Here is a 15887-nt window from a genome sequence, read left to right as displayed (position 1 = left end):
GGACTCCCCTGAATCCCACAGTCCCACCCCATGGCCGGCGCCGTGGGACTCCCCCGACGCGCCTCCTGGTCAAGTCCCCGCCAGCGTCGTGGCAAGTCCCTGCCCACCCGCGTGTGCCTCACCATGCACACAGCCCCACCCATCCATGTGTGCCTGACATGCACGCAGCCTCCTGGTGATCGGTCATTACAGCGTGAGGGCGTCACAACCACAGGCTTTTTATGATATAGGATTGCTGGACAGTCAGAGTTGGCTATCCATCTGGCATTCAAGAGACATGAACTAGAGATTTCCAACTACATGTGCTGTCCATGACATTATTACTGTCTCTCTTATCGCAAATATACACAGAAGGAATTAGCTATATCAGATCTAATGATAATTCCAAATGAATACTTGACTAGGCCGGGGAGAATGCATCACTGTAGAAACCACAGCCTCTGCTAACACCCCCAGATTTGCTGTTTGGCTCATCCCAGGGGAATACGGAGCCTATCATTTGTTAACCACCTCTGGGAAGAGCAACAACAAGCTGTCTTAGGGACAGCCTCGATCAACGGCAGTACCAGGGATGGTGCTAGCTTCAAAGGGTAGAGCTGCAGAAAGTTAGTCCTATTTCCCCTTAACATTTATAAACCTCTTGTTACACAGCATGCAAAAAGACTGAACCTGACGATATCTTCCCTATATTAAATTATAAATCAGGGTGAATTTAGAGCTAATGAATTACCTTTGAAAAAAAGAAAAAAACTTGACTTGGCTAGTGTGGCTCAGTAGTTGAGCGTCGACCTATGAACCAGGAGTTCACTGTTCCATTACCGGTCAGAGCACATACTCGTGTTTCAGACTATATCCCCAGTTGGGAGCATGCAGGAGGCAGCCGATCAATGATTTCCCCTCATCATTGATGTTTCTATCACTCTTTCTCTTTCCCTAACTCTCTGTGAAATCAATAAAAACATATTAAGGAAAAAAACCTGACTTGGGATAGTGAACACACAATATAATATACAGATGATGTATTATAGAATTGTATAACCTGAAACCTATATAATTTTATTAACCAGTGTCACCCCAATAAATTCAATTTAAAAATTACAGGTACAAAACCAAATATTTCAAGATGGTTTCTTCCCCATCCCCCAGCCTAAACTGCCTCATCTTAATTCTGTGGCAGAATAGACCCATTATACATAAATATTTAATCCTCCATACATTTTCAGTTTTGAGATATGATTAAAGAAATAACTTGATATTTTAGGAAGAACTAGGGAACAATAGTAATCCATTAATTAGTGGGAACTACATATACCCTGTTTTCTCTCTCTTGGTGAGATACGTTTATATGGGAAAGGTGAACGAGAATGTACAAGTTAAGGGGGGAGATGCCAATCAACCCCTCGAAGAGAGTCCATGCCAGAATTATGTGAATGCCGGAAGACGGATTATTGCAACTTAGTGCTAGAGCTGACCGCATTCAAATCACTTACACAAACAAAAAAAATCAAGCCCTTAATATTAACTGGCCACCATACCCAGGAAAGGTAAAGTGTTCGCTGCAGGAGTGCCTGTTTTCCTCTTCCAGCCATCGTCACAGTGTAGCTAGCACCTTACCACGCGAGACATGGGAAGAGGAAGAAACATTAATGCCTATTGGAGTTATTTAGAGTAAATTTAAACAACAAATACCTAAGAAGTAAGATGCATCACCCAAACTCATGACCACTGTGCATTACACCAGCAATAATTAGCTTCGCAATTGGTATCAACTCTCCTTCTACGACCAGATAACTGTAAATCCATCTGGTCATCTGCTACACTGTCCGAGTAGGCACTGTAAGAGAAACTCCCATAGCTGTACAGCATGGTATTTGGGGATTGTTTTTTCACTCTGAAATGCCTAAAAAGAGATTATTCTAATAATAATGGCTCCAATATTCGGAACTACAAACATTTCTTTCAGTCTGGGATTTTCCTAGTAATACTTCAGACTTCTCTGGTGCTTTATTTTCCAGTGCTTTTCACATATCTCATCCATCATGTGACCTCACAGCTGCTCTGGGGGGAAGCCAGGGCAGACATCAGGACCCCACTTTACCAATGAACCTGAGATTCGGGGAAGTGACTCAAAGAAGGGTCACATGGCTATTAGGAATTAAAAGAGGGAGTAGAAACTATCCTAATCCAAGATTCTTCCTCCCACACTGAGGGACGGAATTGCTTCGATCAATTTGTGCATTAGCAATCCACATCCTTTTCAGCTTCTGGTGACTGAGTTAGTTAACAAGGCGCCTGGAAAGGAATGGCTCTACTTTTACTGCTTCGATATAAAAATCTCTTAGGCTGTGAAGTCAGAAAGATTCATTCCTCCAGTCCAGTCTCAACCTGAGCGTGGCCCTATAATGCCTTTAAGAAACTAGGGATAAAAGCGAGCATCCCAAGTGCACACTGAAGTGTAGGATGGAGGGGAACAGGGGGAGCCCCCCCCCCCCCCTTGAGCGCAGAGAAGGCACATCAGACAATGTCCTCGGCAGGGTGCTGGAACGGGGCGGTGCCCAGGGTAGAGAACTGGTGCCAGTTCCGCAGGAAGCCCCTGTTGTACTGGCCTGTGTCCACGATGAACCCACAGAGGAGCCGGCGCCCCGTCTTCTGTCGGAGGGCCTGCTGCACTTCCCTCTCGGTCACGTTGTAGCTGATGTTTATCAGCTGTATCAGGAAGATGTAGCCCATGCCCGCGGTGATGATCGCAGAGTACCACACGCAGGTGAAGGTCAGCGCTGAGCTGGGAAGGGGAGTGGGCGGGTCAGGGCTGCCAGTCTTTCACGTTCAGAAAGCTGTCCCCGTTCCAACATTTTATACATGCAATACTTATTACCGAGGACTTTGGCGCCTTCCCCAATCATCCCACTGGACAACAGTCTTCTATCCTCAAAGTACCAATAACCTGCTTAAATTATGACCATTAATGAACATGTTCTGTTTTAGTTTTTAATTATTAGTGCCTCTTTTTCCAGTATGTTTTACTTAGAATAGCAAAGACTGTTTCCTGCACTTTGTATCCCCAACACAACCAACACAGTGCCTGACATAACAGGATCCAAAATCTGTTTGTTGAATGAATAATTCCTAACTTGTTCTTAACTCAGGAGAAAACGAAGGCACCACAAGATGGCTATAGACACCCTCAAGGAAGCCATGGGTGGGAAGTTCTTTAATTTCCATGCTTTTTCAGTCCAAGGCTGCTGAATACAAATACAGAGACAACGCCCAACGCCAGAAGCCCTCCACATGTACGATGTGTAGGAGCACCAGAATTTCAAATTCTGCTTCCTACAGCCAAACACAGGACAAGACAGCTCCTTTCAGCTCCTACAAGACTGTGAGGAGAGGCTACTGATCAACGTCTGCCAACTGATGATTTTCATTCAAACATTTGCAAATGAGTTACATGGAAATAAATTCATTCAGCATCTAAGCCAAAAGGACCTGAGCGATGATGAAATCACCACCAAGATGAGAAAAACCGAGGCTCAGCTGGGAGATACGAATGGCCATCCAGAGCAGGGAGGACCAATGGCTGGGCTGTTTAGTTAAGTGGCCCACAGAAAGGCTACAGAACTCATGCTCCGTAACAGACAGGCTCTGCTTTAGGACATTTGTCACAGCCCACTCAGAAGAGCAGTCACTGAAGAATTTCACAACCTACAAAGACTCAACGTGGGGGGAAAAAAGGAACTTATTACCCCTGAGGAGGAGGACCAATCTATTCTAATAAAGCCCATAAATGTCTAGGTCTGTAATGGCAATGGGGAGATCTGTCCACGGACTAATACAAACAAATACCTGCACAGGGACACTATGCAGATAAAGCAGGGATTGATTGTTCTGAAAACAAAGAACAGGCTAGAGGGGCGAGGGAGCAGCTTTCAGGGGAGGGAGTGGCTCGAGCCAACGCCGAAAAATCCCAGCTTCTTCCAAAGCATGGAAATCTTTACAATCTAGAAATGTGCCCAAACGAATGAAGCTGAAGGAAATTTTGACCTAGATACCACAGTAATCATGAGTGGTAATTCAAAAAAAAAAGTAGAACAGGGAAAAGCAATAGAGGTTAAATAGAAAAGGAAGGTCATAGAAATTGTAAACACTTCACAAAAGGGTCCGAAGCAGTAAATTAATATTGGGCCAAAAAGCTCTAGGAAATAGCAGTAAAGTGAGGCGTTCACTGATTGTGACCAAATGGACCACATACACACCTTGGGACTGCTAGTTTGTCTGTTCAAGTTTCACCCTCACTTGGTTGTGCATGTGAGTAGTCATCTGACCCTGGAAGTCCCTGATTAAGCTGGTTGGTCTTACTTCTGCAGTACTAGTTCCTCCCTTTTGAAGGGTCAATGATCCTTTTGACATCACCCTAGAAAACTACACCTATCCATCCACTGCACAATTTTGTTGGCAATTTCAGGGACACTCAAAAGCCCCATAACCTGTCCCTAACCTAGTAGCAAATCATAGCCCCTTACAGTGAATGGCAATACTCCTTCCCTCCTCCTGGGCCTCCGTGCTGGGGTGTCCATAGCTCACCTGTAATCTGCATAAACTCCAGGACAATAGAAGAGAGCTGTGAAGACACTTCTGTCTCTACAAATGGTGTCCAAGGTCAGCGTGATCCCATACATCGAGGTGAGCAAGAAGATCGAAAGGGCAAGTATAAATGCTTGATGATTGCATTCTCCGACACAGCCATTTATCCTCAAAACAGCACATGGGGGAAAACAAACATGTTTTTAAAAGTTCTCTATATAACTCAAATAATAAACAAAAAAGTTTTAAAAACAGAAATAGTCTGAATTCCAGTCATCAAAAAGCTATCTTACTTTTCAATTATAGAGAATTAAAAACTTGTCCACTGAGAGATGCAGTCTTACAATCTCTGCTCTTTACAAAGTGAAATCCTATCATTCATTTAAGTACAAGACTAAGTAAAACGCAGAACCTGGCTAATTAATCTTTCTAAATATTAGTAAGTGAAGTCTTTACCCAGCTATGAAGAGACTGAATACTATAATTACCATGATACGGAAAGGATGATAGTAAACTTAAAAAAGCTAGATCAGAAGTGTTACACAGGCCCCAGCCAGGTAGCTCCGTAGGTTGGAGCATCGTCCCTGATGTGCCAAGGTTGCGGGTTCAATCCAATCAGGGCACACACAAGAATCAATCAATGAATGCATAAATAAGTGGAACAACAAATCAATGTTTCTCTCTCCCTTCTCTCTAAAAAAAAAAAAAAAATCAAGAAGTGTTACACAGCATCAGAAATTATATGTTAAAAATGTATTAGTAAAAAGATCTGGTTGGTGTGGAATGAAGAACTACTCGATGATATGCAGACTACTTGTCAGATAGAAGAGAGTCCGTGTCACAGCCATTTGTAGAACATGTAGGACAGAATGTACAAGGACACCGGAATGCCCCAGTAGGTAGAAATCTTCTTTTGGGCGAGAATGTCAGGCCTTCTGCAAACCAGAACTCGTAAATGGGCCAGAGAGAGAGAGAAATGACAAAGAGAAGTAGAAAATCTAAAATTGAAAGTACCTGTTTATGCCTAAAGACAACGCCCCAGAAAAGAGCTGTCCCTATACCTGAGGTCTACCCAATGCCTCTGGACTTCCTACACCTTATCCTCTGGAACATCCTCTTCTGAAGGTGTGCCAGGTAACCAGATTCCTAGTCCTAAAAAGCATAATTCATTGACCTCGAATGCCTTAAGAGCAATAGAGTTGCAAACATGCTACTTAGGGCAATCACATCTGAATTACTTACCCCCCCATTAGTTTAAGATTTACTCAGTAGAGCTGCAACGCTAACTTTTAAGAGTTGCCCTTTGCATCTTATCTTATAGGCCTTATGTGTCCCCATTTGTCATTGGCCAGTGGGTAGGTACCCAAAAAGCCTATCTCTCCACCAATAACCAAATAGGGAGTTATCTAGCAAGACCTCACCTCAATAATGTAGATTAGTAACTTCAGAATGATAAAGGATGTAATGATGAGAGGAGAAAAAAAAAAATCCCCTGAAAATATGGAAACACTTGCTTGAACTCTGTGTTCCAGAGAAAATAAGCCTACACTGATTTTGATAAATTCTTTAAAAAAAAATCATTCAACTGTAGATGCTTCTCTTTTAGAAAGAAGATAAATGAGGGGCAGTTCAAAAGAGAATGGCAAAAAAGGAAAAAGAAAAAACACCTTCAGGAAATGACTGTGAAAGAACTAAATTTGTGAAACTAGGAAAAACTGATGACTAAGTGGGAACATCCTAACAGCCCACAAATATCTACAAGATGTAAAGCTGGGAAGGAGAGAGATTTTAGGATGATACAAAGGACGATCAAACACTGCTAGAGTCTCACGTGAATTTACACTTGGCAAGCCTCCAATTTTTTCCCACATACCAGACACAATGGTGATCCATTCTCCTCACACAGGTGCCACATATCCGGCAATGCCATGCCCGGGCAGGTCGAACGAGCTGGCACTGGGCACACCAATCTTCCTTCGCCTTCGTGGGGCTTCCAGCCAACGACCTGGAAGAGCCCTTCTGATCATCCCTCGGGGTGCGGTTGTTGAGGATGCCCGACACATCCGCGCCAGGGAACCCTTTGGTCTTCTGCCCTTTTCTGTTCAGGCACTCGGTTCGGTGGCTGCCCAGAGATGTGTCCTCGCTGGCTGGATTTCTGAGGTAGCCTGGGTTCTTCTTGGCCCTGTACAAGGCTAAGAGGATCAGAAATAGCCCGCAGGTAAGAAGAGCCAGCTGGGTGGGCCCCACACGCCCTTTGGGGACCACTTCCTGGAGGAACACATAGTACATGTAGCCCAGAGAGAACAGCCCGAGGCTCAGGAAGAACAGAGTGCGCTCCTTCCTCCGGTGAGTGAGGTAGTAGTACCACAGGGCCAGCACAGGCAGGGAGGTCAGAACCACCACCCCCAGGAGGAAATGCCAGGAGGCCACTCGGAGGAAGATGGGCAGGAGGATGAGAGGGGGAACGATGCTAATGTTAACTTTTTTGGCTCCTCGAAGCCAAGGAATTCGGAGGCGATCAGAGATTGTTTCCATGATTCTTTCACAAGTCTCTGGCTGCACAGATTTACACGTAATCCATCTATTCAGAAAGAACACAAAGAAAAGGCACTTCATGTGGGTTTGTGGAATTAAAAACCAATGAACACTGTAGGTCAAGCAGCAGGATAAATGACAAAGGAGGCCAAAGGCCAAGTATTCTACTGCCTGACTACTGCATATGCTATTTTCAAAATCATGTGTCATTTTTTAATATAAACCAGAATATAATGTTTAGATACTTAACAGTTAAAACGACTTCTCCCTGCAACAAATACATATAAATATGCACATTCCATACACATACTGTCTAGACTTGGGTGGGTGTAGAGACATAAAAGTCTCAAACAAATTCACAAGGCAGTTGTAAAGACAAGACAACACAGGAACTCAAGAATTATTAGGTAAGTGACAAAGCAGCAAAATCACCCAGTGAACTATGATGGCCAAACATCAAAAGCAGTGCTCAAAGGAGAGTGAACAATCTGAGTGGAGTCATTAGAGGGGTCTTTGTGGAAAAGGTGGGATCTGCACTCGACCTTGACGGCTGGCTAGCATTTGTACATGGGAGGAGGAAGGGTGGGAGGCTTTCCAGTGTAAGGCACACAATCCGTCCTGGGCCCCGGGAGTGAACCCGTTCATCAGGGGGAGGGGTCTGCATGGTGGAGAATGGAGATCAAACTAGTATGAGTCAAATGACCCAAGCTTGGAGGACACATGGTATATTGTTGACTTTTTTTTGCATACTTAAGCTAGTACGGCAAGGAACAGTTTAAGGAACGATCATACTGATTTTAGACAATAAAAAAAAGTAGGGCTAGAACTTGGAAGCGGGATAACTATATGGGAGGGAGTCATACAGAGCAGTGGGAGCCTATCTCCAGAGCAGTATATGGAGAGAGCAGAGAATTCAGACACAGCCCAGTTCTCAAGGCTGGGAGGGCGGAGAGTTAGAAGGTTAATAGAAGAGCTGCGATCTTCAATGATGGAGATTATGGAAGCAGCACTTCTCCATTCATTAGCACAAAGTGCTCCATTTTCTCATGGGTTTCTAGACTAAGTCTAAAGAAACTATAAAGACTGTAAAAAAGGTTTTGGACACTGTCTAGTAAGAAGTATAAGGTATTCAGGTGTCAAGGTTGGTACTAGACCACAGTGGTCCCAAAGGATGCCTTTCATGCTAAATTAATGCACAAAGTTTTAAATAGGCAATCTGCCACTGCAATGACTTTTTACACAGAAGGAGTTATTATTAATAGGAAAAGCAAGTTTCCAACATTCTCATTCTTCCCACATTATGCTTTCCATATGGCAACAATGTTTAAATATATTACTTAGAAAAAGGGGGGAAAAAGCCAAGTTATTAATGTTTGATGCAAAATTCTTTCAGTGATGTTAAAAATAATTGTTCTGGGTAGTAATTTTCATCACTTGGATTAATGGTGAAAATAAGCCAAATACAATAGCATCAAACAAAACAGTGCTGCCGCTCATGTTGAAAATAGCCAGTGCAGGAGAGGGAGGTGTTTCCTAGCTGGATCTCCTCCCCAATAACAAGGGGTGAGACCAGTTGCAACTGCAGGAAAATGATCTGTCCACCCTCAAGGCCCTCTGCGCCAGGTCCCACCTAGTCAGTCTCCAATCACTGAGATCCCTGAGAACGTAGGAACTTTCTGGCATAGTGCTCCTTCTAAAATCACAGATTCTGCGGGGTTGCATTTTATATTTTTTACACATTTAATTTGCCTTCTATCCCTTTATCGGCCTGTTCTCTCCATCTTCTCCCTTTAAAGGAAAAATAAGGTCCTAGTAAACGGAGTTGAACAGACAGTTGTGCAGGACCGAGTAATTCATCTTTATGAAATCCTTACCCTTGACGTAGAAGACTACTCTCAATGCTAGATCCTTGGAAATAGAACCAGAGCCAATCCCAGGGTTCTGGGTGGCTGAGCTGAAAGTATACACTGCAGTTCTCAAAAGGGTCAATGGGGTCGGCATGGAGAAACACTCTGCCCTTACCTCTCACACCCTTCATCCAGGTCTTGGCAATCACACAAAAAAGCGGCCACGTGGTTCTTTTCCCCATTTCGATCTATGTACTCGCAGCAGCACAGGGGCTCCAATTCAGGTTCTTCCGCTTTGTTTTTCTTCACGGACTTCAAACTGCCCTTCTGTGTCATGACTGCCACCTGTCACTATGAGCCCTCAGCAGGTGAAGGAGGAAAGCACACAACTCATATCTTCTAAACACATTCACGCCGCTCTCTGATCAAACGCCAACGCCTGAGAAATCAAAAATGAGAATAGGGGGGAGGAGGGTCCCATTTTCACCAGGCTTTTCTGACCCGGGTTGGCCAGATAGAAAGCACTAAGGCTCTAAGAGTCTAGGCGTGGAGCCCCATCCCATCCAGGGCAGGCTACTGGGGTCCAGCCGTTCCCATGGCGACAGTCGACCACGCCGCCCCGGGACAGCCGGGACGCGGGTGGCTGGGCGCCCCTGCCGGTGCGGGCTGAGGAGGGCTGCGCGGTCCCCGCCCGAACCTGGGCGCCGAGGGAAACTCACCCTCGGGGCTGCGGGCAGGGACGCGGGGTGCATCCGCTGGGCCGGCGAACGCTCCGGGCTGCAGGGGCCGACGACCCGGCCCCGGGAAAGCCCACCAGCAGCTCGGGTGGCCCTCGGGTCGCCGTCCAGTCCCGCTCCTCCAGCCCCGCGCAGGGCTCGCCCCTTCCGCCCCCACCAACGCGAGGACGTGGGCGGGCCCGAGCGCCGCCGCCAGGAGAATGACCTTGGAAGGAAGTTACCTGCGCTCCGGGCGGAGGTGCGGCTGCAGCCCTGGAAGCCGAGGCGGAGGCAGAGGGTCGGCCCCTCCAGCGGCGCGGACGCGTGCCCGGTCTCCGCTCCGCAGGGCTCCCGGCGCGATCGCTGGAGTCCCCGGGCTCCGGTTCCGCTCGCCGCCGCCCACCTGTGACCACAGCCGCCGCGCCCGGGGGTGCGCCCACCGCCCCACGCCGTCTCGGCGCCCCGCCGCCCCACGGCCGGCCAGGCTGGCGCGGCAAGTCCGCGCGCGCTTCCTGGCGTCCCGCCCCCGGCGCCGGGGATCCCGCCCGCCCGTGCGCCGCCCACCGCCCCGCGGAGCCGGCCGCGAGGCCCCGCCCTCAGCCGGAGGCCCGGAGGGAGAACCTGAGCCCCGGCTCCCGGGAGCGGTCCGCACGGCGGGGAGCCCGATGGCCCGCCCTCCCCCCTCCCCAGGCCCCCGCGCAGACCCGGCCCGACCCCTCCGTGGCCTGCGGGCGGCGCGTGGGCGGGGCAGCCTCCAAAGCCCCGGCCGGGGAGGGGCGAGACGAAAATGGGGGAAACCCGAGAACCCCAAGGATTTCCAAGTACGTGAAACCCGTGGGTCCGCCGGCCTCCTGCAGCGCCCGCAACAGGCGTCGGGGGCGCTCTCACCGCCTGCCCTCAGGTGACCGAGGTACCGCTCCGAATCCGCTAGCCTTCCCCTAAAGGCCCGTAACTGCCCCGATCTGGTGACCACCTAACTTCTGTATTTTATTTTTATTTTTTTTTCTAGTGAGCAGTCTTCATTAGACCCGCAGGCCTATCTAGTGTTTTTGTTCCAACAGTATGCATATTTGAAATGAAATTGATGTAAGGCGTCCTCCTCTTTGGTTTTAACACATTTTTTAGAGTGTAGGCCCATGCACATGTTTTTCACAACAGCAAACCGTACTTTTTGAGTTTTGTTTTGTGTGTGTTTTTTCAAACAGAAAAGGAAGAAAAATGATAACTCAGATTCTGGGTTTTATTGATATTCATTTTATATAACACTCAAATACAACTGAATGAATTTTGCATACATACGTGCTTAGTCGTAATTTATAAAGCAACTTTGGTCATTTTCTTTGAGGTATGTATTGAAGTACAAGTTTTACAGAAACATCTCAAAAATATTCAGCTTGTCACTGATCATTTTTGTGAATTTAAGAGAACAAGGTTTCAAGTTTATAATCCAGTCACTCTTGCTCACAGCCAGACCCTTCATAAATCCTTATTTCTTAAAAAAACAAAAACAAACCCAGGTAGGTACACTGGTTCCCTAAAGTAGCTGAGTTGGGATTCACTCAAGGAAACCCATTTCCCCTCTAATGGAGTCAGTACTTTGATTCTCTACAGGCATCTCAAAGACAACTTTAGCAATCCCATGTGGTGACTCTGGGAGGAAAAAAGAAATTTAAAGGCAATAGTTGTTAAAACAGTACAAATATATACACATTATTCTGCACTGTCTTGCTCTTGTTACAGAGACATCACTTGTATTGAGACATATATGCCTAAAACCTTTTTATGAAAGAGCCAAAGCTTGTGTCTGACTTACAACTTCAGTCATTATACTTGTATTGGGAGATAATGTACCCAGAGTTTTATTAAAAAGCTAAAGTTTGTGTCTTACAACTGACTAAAACAAGCCACACACATGAAGGAATGAATGAAGCTATCGGTGGCTACTAAAAACGAATCCACAAATTAGACTGCTAAGCTGAAGCCACACTTAGTTCAAGTATTATTAGATTACTAAATGCCCAGATTTTAACCTAATCTGGTTTTTAAAACTCAGAGCATGATTCTTCATTTTGAGTGTTGGTATCCTACATATTTCCTTTTCTGAAATTGACTCTTCGATTCATTTGATGTATGAAGAGGCAAGATAATCTCACCTCTGATAGCTACTTGGAGAAAACTTTCTTTCATGAAGATACAATATGACTGAAGAACTTTTCAGATAATTATCATCAATGTGCAGAATCAAAACATCTATTGAATTTGTGTGCTAAATAAATGAAGACATTGTAATGTTTACAGTATGCAAATCTAGAAATGTATATGCCTGGAAACTGATCCTTCAAAATTCGTAATGGCTTAGAGGTTTCTTCTTATTATATTGATTGTCTTTAGCCTGTTGAATGTATATCAACTGTGAAAGCAGCCAATTGGATACATACTGATTCTGTGCTAACAGAAAAAGCATCAAACTTCAAACCTCCCTGTAAAAATGAGGCCAAAGTGTCCCATTTTCTTTTTGCATCACAGAAATTCAATTCCACAATGTAGTTCATGCTTCACTGGAGAAATTCACAGCTTAGAATAACGTACAAGAAGCAAACGGATGGATTCTTAAGGCCATCGGAAACTAATTATGAATGTTCATATTAGAAATACCAATAATGAAAAGAATATGGAAATGTTTGTATGACAGTGAAAATCCTTCATCCTCTGGTTTTCTCCTAGATGTTTTCTTTTACTTCTAAGTAACGGTCCAATGTCAGTCCTTAAGATCACTAGCTCTCCACAGCCATGCCGGTCTTGTTTTTATTTAGTAGATCAAAGGTTCTCTGAAGCATAATGAGTGAGCTCTTCAACTGCAAACAAAATAATTTTCAAAATAGATTATTTACATTATTTCTGTTCATTTTTATGCCAAAGTTCACATTTGCATTTGACATAATTTTGTTTATACTAATGTCCAAATAAAAGACTGAATATGAAACACCGGATTCCTTAGCGTATCTATGTCAGTATGATTGCTACAGAGTTCTTCCCATTTGCTCTAGGATTGCACTTCTTCCTACGTACTGTGTATTCTATCTCCCATTAGGTCCACAATCATATTATCCAAAGGGACAGGCTGGCTTGTTTCCTTAAATGGCTTCTGAAGTTGCAGTGGTCTCACCATCTCCTCAACAACTCAGGTTTCACTTCCAGGCCTGTGCTTGCTATTGTTTTCATCCATCCAAAACGGACCCATCCCCCTGTCTCCATGTAGTTTTCCCTAATCATCCTGCCTCTAAACTCCCAATGCATTACTATTTACTTTGACATTTAATTTTGTACTTTTTTATAGTCTTTAACAATACACACGGACCTTTGATTTCTCTAATAAAATTATAGGCAACTTGAAAGCAAGAATTAAGTTTTATTTTTCTTTATATTCACTCATTCAAATATTTATTATTTATTACATGTACTGTGCTAAGCACTGGGTATCAGTGGTGAACCAAAGAGCCACTCTCGCCACTGTCTCTGCCTTCATGCAGCTTATGGATTAGTAAGCAATACAAAACTAAAACACATAATCACCCACACAAAATATACTTACACATTGTATTAAGTTTTTTAAGCAACTGGAGGATGGTACTATCATTTTCTAAAACTAGGTCAATTAGAGGAGAAGTGGGTTTGGCTCAGGATGAAAATGGAATTCTGTTTTGGACATGATCAGTTTGGGATGCCTGTTATCATCCAGGTGAAGATGCCAAGTCAGCAAATGACTGTCTGAGCCTGGAGCTCAGAGGAGAGATCAGGGTAAGAGACGGATTTGGGAGTCACTGGCACATGTGGTATTCCAAGCCAGGGGAGCGGATGTGACCGCCTAAAGGGGAAGCAGAGGAGAAGGGAAGAGAATCTAACACAGCGTGGAGCACTAGGCCAGAAAGAGGTCAGGTACTGGAGAAGGTTTTACAGCAAAAAGGAGTTTCCCGTTATGCTAAATGAAAGAAGCCAGTCACAAAAGATTCCATTTATAGGTTCTTTTTGGGGTGATGCAAATGCTCTGGAATTAGTGGTGATGGTTGCATAACCTTGTGAATATATCAAAAAGCCTTTGAAAGGGTAAATTTTATAACATGAATTATTTCACAATAAAGCTGGAGGTTTTTAGATGCATTTCAAGAAAAGAGTGGTCAGCTCTCAAAATGTTGACACTGTAAATGGAAACTAAAGAAAGGTGCATTTACACTAAAAGCTAGAGGTCACTAGGGATCTCAGCTCAAGCAATATCGGTGGAAGGCAGGGGAGAGGAAAACAAGGCAGGAGTGAGCTGAACAGCGAGGAAGTGGATTAAATACATGCATCCAGTTCTGCTTCCTTCTGAAACCCTACTAGGGGATTTTTTTTAAATTCTCACCCGAGAATATGTTTTCTTTTTAATTATTGATTTTAGAGAGAGGAAGGGAGAGAGAGATAGACAGACAGACATTGATGTGAGAAACATCAAGTGGTTGCTCTCGTATGTGCCCCAACTCGGGACTGAACTTGCAACCTTTTAGTGTACCAGACGATGCTCCAACCAACTGAGCTACAAAGGCCAGGGCAGGATTTATTGTTGTTGTTTTTAAAAGACATAAACCACAAGGGCTGGGAGAACAGAAAGAGTGACATCAGCAACACAACTTGGGAACCTAGAAAACAGAAGGATGACTTCACAGTCCTGAAAAGGCTGAATCCTAAGCTAATACTAGAGAAAGCTGAGACCAACCAGATTTACCCTGAAGAATCTTCAAAAGCCTCATGAATTGATGGCCAGGAATCTCTGGAAGTGGGAATTAAGAGGAAGGAGCTAAAAGAAGGATTGGATGAACCTTTGGGCATCTGACCTCTCTTACTACCTGGGCAGAAGTCTACAATTGTATTTTCTGGACAGGATAAAACAGAGGTTCTCTGGCTGTCTGGCTCAGGGGACACCAAGACTTCGTTAAGGACAGTGTTGCCATACCAAAAGCAGGGGGATTACAGGAAAAAGTGTATACTGAATATTGAAACCATCTCCTCTGTCCTGACCTCCCCATTCCTCTCTCACTCATTTGAGTTCCTAAATGCTGGCAGCCGGCCCTCAAATCCTTCAGAAAGACTAGAAGAGAATTATCTGTGGAAACTGACCAATCCAAGAGGAGACACCTAAAAATACTGAGATCAGGATTTCTCAACCAGCAGCCCAGCCAAATCTACAGAAAAGTTCAGAGTAGACCAATATGACCCACATGTTAAGAGCTTCTGATCCACACAAGCAGACAACCAAGGACTATAGACATCTAAAGAAATTCTCTAACACTAAGGATGGAAGTCAAAACAGAAGGGAAAGGATTATGATGGAAAGTGAGTATGCAAGAAGAATAAAAAATTGTTTATTAGTAATATGGTCAGAGAGATAAATTTATAGCTATTAAAAAAGATCACAATGCCATAAAAAATTTCAGAGGAACAATAGCTCTTTAAAATTAAAAACTTGTTAGCAAAAATTGAAAAACTCAACAGAAGAATTTGAAGATTAAATCACTAAGGAAGCAGAATTTTAAAAAAGCAAAGAGATGGAAGCTGGAAAGAAAAGGTTACAAAGATTAGACAACCTGTCCAATTAACTGAAAGCCAACATCTGAGTTTTAGGAGCTACAGAAAGTGGAAGGAAGAAAACCCTCAACTATCTAACTTAATACTTCCCAGAACTAAACGGCAGGATGAGAACATCCTCCAAAATTCTCAATAGTAACACTGAAAGCCAAAAGACAGTGGAGCAATGACTGAACCTTCTGAGAAAACATTATTTCCAAGTTAGAATTCTATCCCCAGCCAAACTGTAATCAAAGGACAGAATAAAAATTTTTTCATACAGGTGAAATCTTAAAATATTTACCTCCATACTTTTTCTTAGGCAGCCTCTAAAGGATATGCTCTACTAAAAAAAGGACATAAATCAAGAAAGCAGAAAACATGGGCTACAGGAAATAGAGGTGGGTAACAGGAATCCCCTGGATGATAGCTGTGCACCCACGCAGAGGGCCACCGGACCTGACTGGAGCCAGTCAGAGGCTCCACTGATGGAATGCCTGAGGTGAAGGAAGATTATAACAGATTTATACGACAGGGGATGAAATATTCATAAATAATATTGGTAAACTAATCAATCATAATGAAATTCAGGGATAAGAATAAGCACAGA

General features: G+C 44.2%; 2 protein-coding genes across 5 annotated transcripts in view; both read right to left on the bottom strand.

Moving 5' to 3' along the window:
- Positions 1-1114: 1114 nt before the first annotated feature.
- Positions 1115-10182, bottom strand: ZDHHC23 (zinc finger DHHC-type palmitoyltransferase 23). Of its 2 annotated transcripts, XM_036352394.1 has the most exons (5): positions 9922-10182; positions 9139-9402; positions 6455-7162; positions 4582-4749; positions 1115-2782 (listed from the first exon to the last, which is right to left on the bottom strand). In XM_036352394.1, exons 2-5 carry the CDS (start codon positions 9297-9299, stop codon positions 2515-2517), a joined length of 1305 nt encoding a protein of 434 aa, XP_036208287.1. In that variant the 5' UTR covers positions 9300-9402; positions 9922-10182; the 3' UTR covers positions 1115-2514. The 2 variants fall into 2 exon arrangements, with proteins under 2 accessions (XP_036208287.1, XP_036208288.1); XM_036352395.1 differs by lacking the exon at positions 9922-10182 and having other exon boundaries at positions 9139-9894.
- A 716-nt stretch (positions 10183-10898) lies between these two features.
- GRAMD1C (GRAM domain containing 1C) overlaps positions 10899-15887 on the bottom strand; it is an 84563-nt gene continuing 79574 nt past the window's right edge. For all 3 annotated transcript variants that reach the window (XM_036350267.1, XM_036350270.1, XM_036350269.1), the window contains one exon: positions 10899-12534. In XM_036350267.1, coding sequence (XP_036206160.1) covers positions 12454-12534 — 81 coding nt within the window. In that variant the 3' untranslated portion in view covers positions 10899-12453. The remainder of the gene's footprint in view (positions 12535-15887) is intronic.

Source organism: Myotis myotis, unplaced genomic scaffold, assembly GCF_014108235.1.
Source record: "Myotis myotis isolate mMyoMyo1 unplaced genomic scaffold, mMyoMyo1.p scaffold_m19_p_2, whole genome shotgun sequence".
Taxonomy (NCBI): Eukaryota; Metazoa; Chordata; class Mammalia; order Chiroptera; family Vespertilionidae; genus Myotis; species Myotis myotis.
Note: the sequence above shows the minus strand (reverse complement) of the source record. Positions and strands in the feature narration are given on the sequence as shown.